The 11,187-nt window shown below is 44.6% G+C and overlaps 2 protein-coding genes across 2 annotated transcripts in view; one reads left to right on the top strand and one right to left on the bottom strand.

Moving 5' to 3' along the window:
* The window catches only part of CS (citrate synthase), a 71,828-nt gene extending 67,479 nt beyond the window's left edge, over positions 1-4,349 (top strand). Inside the window, exons 8-12 of the mRNA XM_007955121.2 lie at positions 1,715-1,914; positions 2,603-2,732; positions 2,854-2,955; positions 3,704-3,913; positions 4,179-4,349. Of these exons, the coding sequence (XP_007953312.2) occupies positions 1,715-1,914; positions 2,603-2,732; positions 2,854-2,955; positions 3,704-3,913; positions 4,179-4,349 (813 nt within the window). The remainder of the gene's footprint in view (positions 1-1,714; positions 1,915-2,602; positions 2,733-2,853; positions 2,956-3,703; positions 3,914-4,178) is intronic.
* Positions 4,350-7,280: 2,931 nt separating this feature from the next.
* COQ10A (coenzyme Q10A) lies at positions 7,281-10,282 on the bottom strand. Its single transcript, XM_007955120.1, has 5 exons — positions 10,161-10,282; positions 9,454-9,600; positions 8,320-8,512; positions 7,769-7,870; positions 7,281-7,448 (listed from the first exon to the last, which is right to left on the bottom strand). The coding sequence occupies exons 1-5, from the start codon at positions 10,280-10,282 to the stop codon at positions 7,281-7,283; spliced, it is 732 nt and encodes a 243-aa protein (XP_007953311.1).
* Between the last annotated feature and the right edge of the window lie 905 nt (positions 10,283-11,187).

Raw genomic sequence — 11,187 nt, 5'->3', positions numbered from 1 at the left:
CTCTTCCTTCTTCCTAGTCTGTCTCAGTCTGTAAGCTGGGCTGATGATACCTGTGCACCATGTGCATCCCTCTGGGTTTGAAACACCAGTGGCTCAGCCTCAAAACTCACATCAGCATGTCACCATGGTAGGACAAACCGACAAACAAATTTGTCTCCCTGTTAGAAACCTCTATTAAGTAGTCTTGCTGAAAAATTGAACCTGAACCTGTGCAAGCCTCTAAATCTATCAGTGGGCAAGAGGAACATGTTAAATGAATCACAGTTACATAACCAGCCAAACCTAAACTGTGAGAGACTCTACAAGACAAGAGTATCCACATTTTCACAAAATCATTGCAGAAATCAAGGGGAGAACTTAAATTGATTAAAGGAGACTTCAGACATATCAGAAGATTGTAATATGTGGACTCTATTTTAGCCCTGATTCAAATAAATGAACCAGTAGGAGACTTAAGCTTTAATCAGGGACATACTGACTTTATACTTAATGATACTGAGAATTTGTTAAATTTTTCTTAGATAGGATAATGGTTTTGTGATTTTGTTTATAAAAAATCTTTATCTTCTAGAGATACTGCTTAAATACTTACATGTTGAAATATATGACGTCTGGAAATTGCTCAAAGTAAATTGGGAGGTGATGAGGAAGAAAGTGAGTAAGAGTATAGACAAAAAAAAAAAGTAGCTATAAATTAATAATTGTTTAAGCTAAGCGATGCTTATTACCTGAGTGACCTTGTACAAGTTACTTAATCTGGCCAAGCCCCAGTTTCCTCATCTGTAAAATGAAGGCTATAGGGATATTCTTCTGTATATTGTAATGGGAAAAAATAGAATGCAAATAATATATCTAGCACAGAACCTGATACATAGTGTGTGCTTAAAAAATGGAAATTTTTGTTACTGTAACAATAAAATATCACTGGTTCACTTTTGGTATATTATAGTGAATTTTTGGGGGGAGATGGAACACAGAATTAATTATTAAAACCTAGTGTTTAGTACAGAGGGTTATTCTTCCTGTCATGGTATTATGGGAAATATGGTTAAACATATTAGGGTTCAAAACCTGATATTAGCATTAAACTGAATATTCTGGGCGTTAGCATCTGTAAAATAGAAGTCATTATATACACTGATTTCTCACTTTTCAACATGGTTAGGTTGCAAACACCAAGTTGTGCAAAAATTGACCTTATAGGGAAATGAAGGATAACCACAACAGATCAGAAAATGGAGGATGATTGTATCACTACGTAACTGCAAACTTTGAGAGGCGTGGCCCAGCCAAGTTGACACATAACTTAAACCATCACACCCAGCATTATTCTCATCTCACACCTTGGTGTTCATTACTGTCAGGGGTGTGTCATTAATGCACAAAATATTCAGATGGTAGATTTTTTACTGTTGTAAATGTGAAAAGTTGAAAAGTCAGATAACGAGATATTAAGTAAGGAGTAGGTGTACTTTGTAGGGTGCTAATAATTGTGTAAGTGTTTTAATGTATATGAGATAGTAGCAAATTAATTAGTGCTATGCCTAGGTCATAACAGTCATTCAGTTAAATGGTTATTACTGTTCTGTATTTCCAAAATATACTCAGCATATCATCAACCCAGATGACCCAGTCCATGGATGACAAGCATCCCTTACCCAAATTCTTTATTGCTAATCATTTCCTTTCTTTCTCCGTCTTTTTCTTCCATCAGTTGATTTACGAGGACTGTATGGATCTGATTGCAAAGCTACCTTGTGTTGCAGCAAAGATCTACCGGAACCTCTACCGGGAGGGCAGCAGTATTGGGGCCATTGACACAAAGCTGGACTGGTCCCACAATTTCACCAACATGTTAGGCTATACTGATGCTCAGTTCACTGAGCTCATGCGCTTATACCTCACCATCCACAGGTGAGCTAGGCTGTAGCCATAGCTAACCATAACCACTGTTGTTGTTGTTGTTATGTGCCGTCGAGTCAGCCCTGACTCATAGCGACCCCTCCTTGGGTTTCCGAGGCAGTATCACTACGGAAGTAGGATTGCCCAACCTTCCTTCCGACCATAACCACTAGGTGCCTGGTTTGGTGGGAAATTTTAAAGAAAGCTCCTTAACATTCCCATCTTCTGGGAATAAGTGATAGGTAACAAGGAGATGGAAACATGGCATAAGGGATGATATAAGCAAGAAAGGGATTTAGTAAGGTCAGGAGCTATAGGGAAATAAGCATGCTAATAAGAACAAGATGGTACTTTTAGCTAGGAAGAGGTACTAGCTGCTCACATTAGGTAGTCCTACAGCTTTCCAAGGGCTCCCTCTTCTGGCCATTGATGTTAAAGCAAAAGTGGAAGTCGGAGAGTTTGGCATACAGGTATTATCAACAAATAACCTCTCCAGCTCTGTGGATTAATGAACAAATGCTGGTAATGAGATTGGTCCATCTCTTAAAAGAGCTTATGTATAACTGACTGGTTATAGGCTGGTATAAGCCCAGAACTAGGCTAGTATGTGATAAGAACAGTAAGGTCTGTATTTCTATAATCTGCCCTTTATTTCTCCTCCTTCCCTTGGCCTTGACTCGCCTTTCTTACTTTCCCACAGTGACCATGAGGGTGGCAATGTAAGTGCCCATACCAGCCATTTGGTGGGCAGTGCCCTTTCAGACCCCTACTTGTCCTTTGCAGCCGCCATGAATGGGCTGGCAGGGCCCCTACATGGGCTGGCAAATCAGGTAAAACTATTCTTTTTTTTTTTCTTTTGAATTTTTCTTACTCCCATCCTTTATTTCTGATCTTGGCATTCTCTCCTGGAATATGTATTTAACATTCTTCTTCTCCAAACCTTATCCATAGGAAGTGCTTGTCTGGCTGACACAACTACAGAAGGAAGTTGGCAAAGATGTGTCAGATGAGAAGTTACAAGACTATATCTGGAACACACTCAACTCAGGACGGGTAGGCAGAGGGGCTTAGCAACTAGAAAAGAATCCAGGGTCTACACTTTCAAAGAATTAGGAGAAAAGAATGAAAGGTCCCTATGCTATTTTAAAAAAAAAAAAACTAAACTAATGGTCATCAAGTCAATTCTGACTCAGTGACCTTATAGGATAGAGTAGAACCACCCCATAGGGTTCCCAAGGCTGTAAATCTTCATGGAAGTAGACTGCCTCATCTTTCTCTTGCAGAGCAGCTCCTGAATTTGAACCGTCAGCCTTTTGGTTAGTAGCCAAATGCTTTAACCACTGCACTACCAGAGCTCTTCCCTATACTATTAAAAAAAAAACAAAAAAAACACGGCCATCAAGTCCATTGCGACTCATAGTGACCCCATTGGGTTTCCAAGGCAGTAAATCTTTATGGAAGTAGGTTGCACCATCTTCCTTCTGTGGGTTTGAACCACTAACCTTCTGGTTAGCAGTCAAATAACTTACCAGGGCTCCTTTCCCTATGCTATAGAAGGTCGTTTGTTTGTTTTTTCCCCTCCTCCCCCATTTGTTTACCCTGAAGAATTTAGAAAAGATAGTAGGATGAGAATTTCTACCTGATAAGAATCTCAGAAGGCAGTGAGTTGATTAATGGGGGAGGAACGGTTCCAAAATGGAGGGTGAGAATGGTTGCACAGCTTGAGTATAATCAGTGTCACTGAATTGTACATGTAGAAATTGTTGAATACCAGCTGTCTTTTTTCCCTCATCCTTTGCAGGTTGTCCCAGGCTATGGCCATGCAGTACTAAGGAAGACTGATCCACGATACACCTGTCAGCGAGAGTTTGCTCTCAAACACCTCCCTAATGATCCCATGTTTAAGCTGGTTGCTCAGCTGTATAAGATTGTGCCCAATGTCCTCTTAGAGCAGGGCAAGGCCAAGAATCCCTGGCCCAATGTAGATGCTCACAGTGGGGTGCTACTCCAGGTGAGTCCTTACTTCCTTATAATTTGTACCAAATCCTGTTGTTCCTCCCTTACTCTTTTGATAAAGTTGCCTGTGGGGAGGTGTTCTCTTTTCAGAATCCCAATTGCTGTACTTTGCCCATTGTCATTTCTATTCAAGGATGACTAGGCTAAATCTCTGGAGAAAATGGGAAAATGGAATCACTAAGGTTTCTGTCACCCTAGACTTTTTCTACATGCCCACCTCTGGGTCTTTAACAAAGCCTTTTTTTTTTTCTGTTTTACAGTACTATGGCATGACAGAGATGAAATACTACACGGTCCTGTTTGGGGTGTCACGGGCACTGGGAGTACTGGCACAGCTCATCTGGAGCCGAGCCCTAGGCTTCCCTCTAGAGAGGCCCAAGTCCATGAGCACGGATGGTCTGATAAAGTTTGTGGACTCTAAGTCAGGGTAAAACTGGAGCCTGAAGGGAAACTGACTACCAGAAAGTGAGGAAACAAAAAAAAAAATTAAAGTATCATTTTATTTGAGGGGGCCTTTAAAGATTTGAGATAAAATTGTATCTGAAGCACTGATAGTAAGTTTGAAGTTAAATACAAATTAAGACTTTAAAAGATGAAAAGTGACCCCTTTTCTCCTAGCCAGATCCCTTTCCCTGCCCAGTATGAGTTGCCTGTCAACCAGGACTAATGCATGTGATATGGTTCAGATTTGGCTTCCTGTCATCTCTGGAATGGGAATCTGGCCCTTCTTTCCCCAGATCCAAGCTGGTTACAGAGACTCCGCAGTCACTTCAGAGCTTTTGGTTCTACTCTGCCAAGCCCTCAGTATGCTGGCAAACCAGGATTCTATCCATTCTGTTTCCATAGAACTTATGTTGGATTATCAGCTGTACTAAATCCATTGTCCTCTCCCATGTACACAGACACCTCTAGCAAGACCTGTTAGCTAGCTAGCTAGCTAGTTAGTTTTTTTCCCCCTCCTCCCCCATTTGTCTACCTTGAAGAATTTAGAAAAGATAGTAGGATGAGAATTTCTACCTGATAAGAAGCTCAGAAGGCAGTGAGTTTATTAATGGGGGAGGAACAGTTCCAAAATGGAGGGTGAGAATACTGTCACAATTTTATAGGCTCTCAGGTAAGCATAGAGGCCATGGCATTTGTTGTGACTGGCACCGAGTATATGATTTTATTTCTTTTTTTAAAATTATCCCATTAAAGTTAAGGTCTGGGGGTGTTCTATCCCCCACTACTCTAGCATTCACCTCCTCTCAGACTCTGTACCTGCTGTGCCTCAGACTAAAGTTGCTCTGGGCCTTCCCCTCTTGGTCATTACTAGAAACCGTTTCAGCAGGGTCTGTATACCACTTTCTGATCTGTGGTCTTGCCCAATCATTTGAATTTATCAGTGCTTACTATAATCTAAGCTTTTTACCTCCATGGAACATAAGCCACTATCCTCTGACCTTTTTTTTTTTTTCTTTCCCCTCTTTCATTATGCTGTGGGGCATAGAACAGGGACTTAAGAATGACCAGCATGATATCTTCATGATCTGGCCCCAGGGGTACTATCACCTCTTTCTGAGCAGGGAAATTAAGATGGACATGGACAAGGTCCCTTTTGAATATCAGGTCCTGAGTCTAAGGAAATTAAAAATAGTAAGCTTCCCTCCTCATCCCATGCCATAAGAAAATACCCTCTTATTTATCAAAGTCCTTTTCCTGCCTCTTCCCCAAAAGCTCAAAATACAGTGCTTGTTTTAGAAGCCCCATTTACACAGGTTTTCAGTGACTCAGAATGCTCTACCACCTTTTCTTTGAGAAAGGACTGAAATACACTCCTACTCCTACTCCTACTGTGCTCCCTTCCTTCCTCCTGCCTGTGTTTGTGTGGATCCCCAACTCCCAGAAACATGCTGTTGAGATGGACACACTGTCTGTAAACCCCTGGGTAACTGTCAAGTCCTGTTGCAGACTTCAGGTTGTTCTGTATAAAATGCAAAATAAATGTTTTTATTAACAGTTCTTGGACTTACATTAAATAAGGCCTGGAAGAATCTATTGTAAGGTAAGGAATCTGACTAGTAAGAACCTGGACTTAGTTGTAAATTATCCTGTGTGTCCCTTTATCTTTAGGTGCGTTCGGCATTCATCTTCATCAGAGGTCAGGCTTCCTGGGAGATTTCAGTTTTTCTTCAAGGTTGGGAAGTCCTTGACATCTAGCCCCCATCCTTCCTAATTTTGTCAGAGAGCAGAACACTCAAGGTCTATAGCTAAGACCTTACAACTGCTTATGTGATTAATCCAAGGAAACTGGTCCAGCCCACTGGGTGAAAGGAACTAACTATACCAAGGACAAAATGGGATAGGTCTGCAAACTTAGAACCTCAGCCACTAGAGGGCTCCAATACTTTGTGGAGTGTCTACTCTCTTACATCTTCCATTATAGGAGGCCCCCAAAATATCAAGAGGTGGTCCTCAGCGCCTCAGGTGCATGGGAGGTCTGAGACCAAATGCTTCTATCCTGAGGCTCCTGCTGTCACTGACCTTCTGAAATGTCTATAAATAGTCAAGGGGGTAGATCCTAGGTCCTGGCTTGTAGAATGTGCTACTATAGTTAGCAGGGACGCTATGTTCAAGAAGCCTTTTTGCTGTACCTTCACTCTCTTGGGGAAGGAAGCCATGACTTTAATCTGCTTTATATACTTACTCACCTAAGAAACAATACAAGAAAGCCAAATTCACACGGTCATAATTTATTGAAATTTTATAAAAATTCTGGCCAAGTGGAAGAATACGGTACAACCAAGAGTACAAAGACAACTCTGTTCAGTACTTTTTTCCTCCTTGGCCCTGTGGCACTGACAGTAAGCCCCTTGCTCTCCACTAGCCAGATAGCATGGAAATAGTCTTAGAGTGAGGTTATATGGATTTTAAGCTGTGGGGGCAGGTTGCTATTCATTCTGTGGAATCTTGGAAAGAGCAAGAATTACGTACCACCAGTACCTCTGCTGACAGAGAATGGAAAAGTTCAGCTTATTCAATCCTTTGAAAAGTTGCTCTCTTCCCCTGGTGAGACACTAAGGCATCACAGCAGAGCCCAGAGACAACTACAAAGTCCTGATTCTAACTCAGTGTGAGAGAGCTGCAGGCACATGGGGCTCTCAGGATGAGCCTGACCCTTTCCTTGGTATATCTCCTTCCATACCCCTTGCCTTTTCCTTTCTTTCCCCAGCACTTCCAGCCAGTATAGAGCCCAGTTTCTGGGGATTTGAGAGAGGGGACCAGTGTCTTGAAAAGACTCCTCTCAGGCTGCAGCAAGAGCAAAACTAAATAAATAATTAGGTAGGGGAAGTTGAGGAAAGGCCAGGGAACAATCCTTTGCCTCAAGTCTGGTGCACCTCATGGAACATCAGTTCACGGGGGATGGCTGTCTCTGGACCAAACTTGGTGGCTGCCCGGCGCTCGAAGGCAGCAACATTCTGTTTGACAACCTCATCAAAAAACATGGTGGCCAGCTGAGAGTGCAGCAGAGAACGAAATTCAAAGGAAATCTGGGAATGGGTAAGAGATAGTCAGAAACCCTTCAAGACAGTATTGGACAGCCCTTGGCCAATTGCAAGGATGCTATTCCTCAGTGCCTTTTCATAACACCACCACCCCCTGACCCCAGTTCTTTAGGTACCCTGAAAAATGCCCCTTTAGGACTGAGCACAGAGTACAAGTTTAAGCTAAGCTCAAAGCGCTGGAAACTCACTGTCACTGACTTAGGAAATGCTAAGTGCTAGTTATACTTACAGAAAAATTGTCAAAGCACTTCAGCTATGCCCCTACACTCAACCCAAGCCCCTTGCTACACAGCCTCCAGACTCACCGAAAAGTCCACAGTGCAAGTTCGAGGGTAGGCAGGAATTCCAGGGCTGAATCGCCAAATGGTCTCTAAGTGGTTGAAGAGCTTGCCATCAGTGCAAACAGCCTAGAATAGGACAGCACCCAGGTTGTTAAATAATATTATGATGGAATAATACCTATGCTATGTATGTACAAATAAAACTAACCCTTGTCGAGTCAGTTCTGACTCAGTGACCCCATGTGTAACAGAATATACAGCTCCATAGGGTTTTCTTGGCTGTAATCTTTATGGAAACAGATTGCTAGACCTTTTTTCTGTGGTGCCGCTGGGGGGTTCGAACTGCCAACCTTTAGGTTAGCAGACAAATGCAAACCATTTGTGTTCCCAAGGACCTTATACTAAGTATAGGAACCCTCTCCCCCCAAAAAAAGTAATCAAAGATTTTTCATGCTTTCTAATATTAGGTACTTAGATACATAAAATAATAAAGGAAGGTCAAAATAACCATTAAATATGAAAATGGTAGAGAACATAAAAAACTTCTTAGGTAATCCCTCCCAGACAGGTCTTACCTTGACCATGTGAGGTTTGACCATAGAAACTGCTGAGGTATAACGTTCCATGATAGGTGGGAAGCCAACCTCCAATTGGGCCTTCAGGTGCCCCTTACGGCTGGATACTACCAAAGACTTCTTACACCAGGGAACAAATTCACGATACTCCTGGACATTAGACACCACTTCAAACATCTCCTGCATTGAGTACCTAGTGGAAGGGAAATCACAGAGGCCAAGGAACTGCCAGCTGGGTCAGGTTCCTCCTTGCCCCACACCTTTGCCCAGCTAACCATGTATCTGCAGGAACTAGAGATCCCAAACAATCCTGGATGAATGGATGAATGACTTCCTGAAGGCCAACATGTAAACTCCCATATTATTAACAGTGCCTTATGTTTTATAGTTTACAGAATGCTTTTGCATTCATTATCTATTTTGATCTTAAGAGAGCCCACGTAGGGAGAACAGAGGCTGTGATCACCCAAGAGCTCAGATCCCAGCTCTACAACTTTGTAACAGTGTGACCTGAGGTAAACTACCTGTGCCTCCATCTTCTCACCTGTAATGTGGAGATAGTGATAGTACCTGACTATTGGTTTGTTAGGAGGATTAAATGAGAAAATCCATGTAAAACGCCTAGCTGCTAGCATGGAACCAGTGCTCAGTAAGTGTTAGCTATTGTGCTCAGGATATATACAGTTGGGTCACCAGAAAAAATGCCCTGTAGTCCAACTCAAGGGAGCCCTGGTGGTGCAGTAGTTAAGTGCTCAGCTGCTAACCGAAAGGTCAGCAGTTCAAACCCACCAGCCATTCCGCTGGAGAAAGATGTGGCAGTCGGCTTCCGTCAAGATTTACAGCCTTGGGAACCCCATGGGGCAGTTCTACTCTGTCCTACAGGGTCGGTAAGTCAGAATGGACTCGATGGCAACAGGTTTGGTTTTTGGTTTAGTCCAACTCTTGTCACATTTAATACTGAAGCACAGCAACTAAGAAGAAGGGAAAAATTAAGGTTGGAAAGCTAGGAGGGTGTAATATAGCTGGAGAAGGAGATGGCTGAGAATAAATCTTGCCCACTAATGCTTCCCTTACGTTTTAGCTTGGGCACAGTTATTTGTGGGGGAGGGATGCAGGGCAGAGGAAGATGCTCACCCCATGATCCTACGCTCCGAGTAAGCCTTTCGCTTGTTGGTGAAGGGAGCAGCGAAGCCCATGAAGGAACGGCTGGGAGATAAGCCAGCCTCAGACGCCAAGATCGGGGCAGCGCGGGGCAAGAGAAGGCTGCAAGCGGTCAGAAACCTAAGGCCAAAAGAAAAAAAAAAAAAAAGCAACTTCACGATTTTTTTACTCTTTAACCATTCCCTGAAAGGGGAAGGGTCGCATCCCAGAAGAAGGTCGTTCAGACAAGCTTCACCACCCCCCCAGCACCTGCTGCAGCCCGCCAGACTCTCTGGCCAAGCAGTCACGAGTGCGAAAGGTCGAGGGTGGCTGAGGACAGAGCAGGGGGAGGGAATGGGGAAGACCGGGCGCATGTGAAGGGCCTGTTGCCTTTGACTGGGGGTTATGCTACTCCTGAAAGCCAGGACTCGTAGGAAGCATCACTGTCCCCGGCCCTACCGAACTTGACAGTGCCTGGGCGCCCGCGAGAGGCAAGAGGTGGTTGGGCCCCCACCCCGGGAACTTCCCCTCGCGTACAACTTGAAAAAGCGTTCTCAACGGCTTTTCATTCGTTCCCCGAGACATAACCACTGCGGTCCGCCGCTTCGCCCGCATCCGAAGGTTGCAACCCTTCACTGTCGATCTTAGGGGTCCCGTACGACCCCTTCCTTCCCTCACGGACGCCCGCACCTCCCTCTCACCTCATTGGTTGCAACGGTCGCGGAGGCCCCTGGGGCGGGGCCGGGCGGAGGCGAAGGCAGCAGCAGCGCTGGGCCGCCGCGCGCGTCCCAGCCGGGAGCCGCCGCGCACCCGCCGAGGCCATGCGCGTGTCTACTTTGCCTTGTACGCTCTGACTGCCCCTGCTGGCCCTTTTCACCCAAGAGAAGCAGCACGCGGCCACCGGGCGGGCTCAGGGTTCCCGAGCGCAGGGCCGGCGCGGGACTGCAGTTCTTCTCTCCCTTCACCCGCCCGGGCGGCTCGGTTAGCTAGTACTGAATCCGCAACCGCTGCTCCTGCAGCTCCCGGTATCCCCACGTCACGCCGTTGCCATGGCTCGGTAGGAGGAGAGGGAGGAAGTAAGGCAGACTACGCGGCTTGTCGGGAGATGTAGTTTCACACCTCTGGCAGGAAAGGATGTTGGGGTATGCGCTTGAAAAACTGCAGAGATGGCTGGGTGCAGCGGCGTCACCAGGCAAACTACTTGGCCAGTCTGTGGTCACGAACCTGATGCATAGGCACAGAGAAGACTTCCTGGGGTTTAACAGTAACATTGGTCCTCTGAATGTCTCTCTTAGAGCCTTTATCAAATTCTACCTTGTTTAGAATTAGAAGAAGCTCTATTCATCTTCGACCGAAGGAAGGTTGGGTAATCTACTTCAGTAGTGCTACAGCCTCGGAAAGCCAAGGAGGGGTCGCTATGAGTCGGATCCGACTCCACGGCAATGGTTGCGTTGCGTCGCGTTGCTATTCATCTTTGTAGATCCTACGGTGTCTAGCTGTGATTTGCTTCTTTGGGAAAGGAAATTAACTTTCCAGGCTCTGGGCTAAGACTTTGCATAATTTTATTTTTCAGTACTTATAGAAAGAAGTCGAAGTGGGAGGAACCAGAATTACTTTTAAGGGAGAGACTTATCTTTTTGCCTGGAAAAGTGTCCACGAGATGAAGGGTTAGATTTGACCCCAAGAGCAGAAACCTAGGCAATGAAATATCACTATACTGCTTTCCAT

The sequence above is a fragment of the Orycteropus afer genome, unplaced genomic scaffold (assembly GCF_000298275.1).
Source record: "Orycteropus afer afer isolate SDZICR_OR568_19922 unplaced genomic scaffold, OryAfe1.0 scaffold00490, whole genome shotgun sequence".
Lineage (NCBI taxonomy): Eukaryota > Metazoa > Chordata > Mammalia > Tubulidentata > Orycteropodidae > Orycteropus > Orycteropus afer.
This window is presented reverse-complemented; position numbering and strand designations above follow the sequence as displayed.

Bases quoted from the DNA above. Each gene is read 5' to 3' on its own strand.
- COQ10A (XM_007955120.1), bottom strand. From the start codon at position 10,282: ATGGCCTCGGCGGGTGCGCGGCGGCTCCCGGCTGGGACGCGCGCGGCG. The intron at 9,601-10,160 runs GTGAGAGGGAGG...TTTTGGCCTTAG, and splicing joins CGACCGTTGCAACCAATGAG to GTTTCTGACCGCTTGCAGCC. The intron at 7,871-8,319 runs GTAAGACCTGTC...GTCCTATTCTAG, and splicing joins TCAAACCTCACATGGTCAAG to GCTGTTTGCACTGATGGCAA.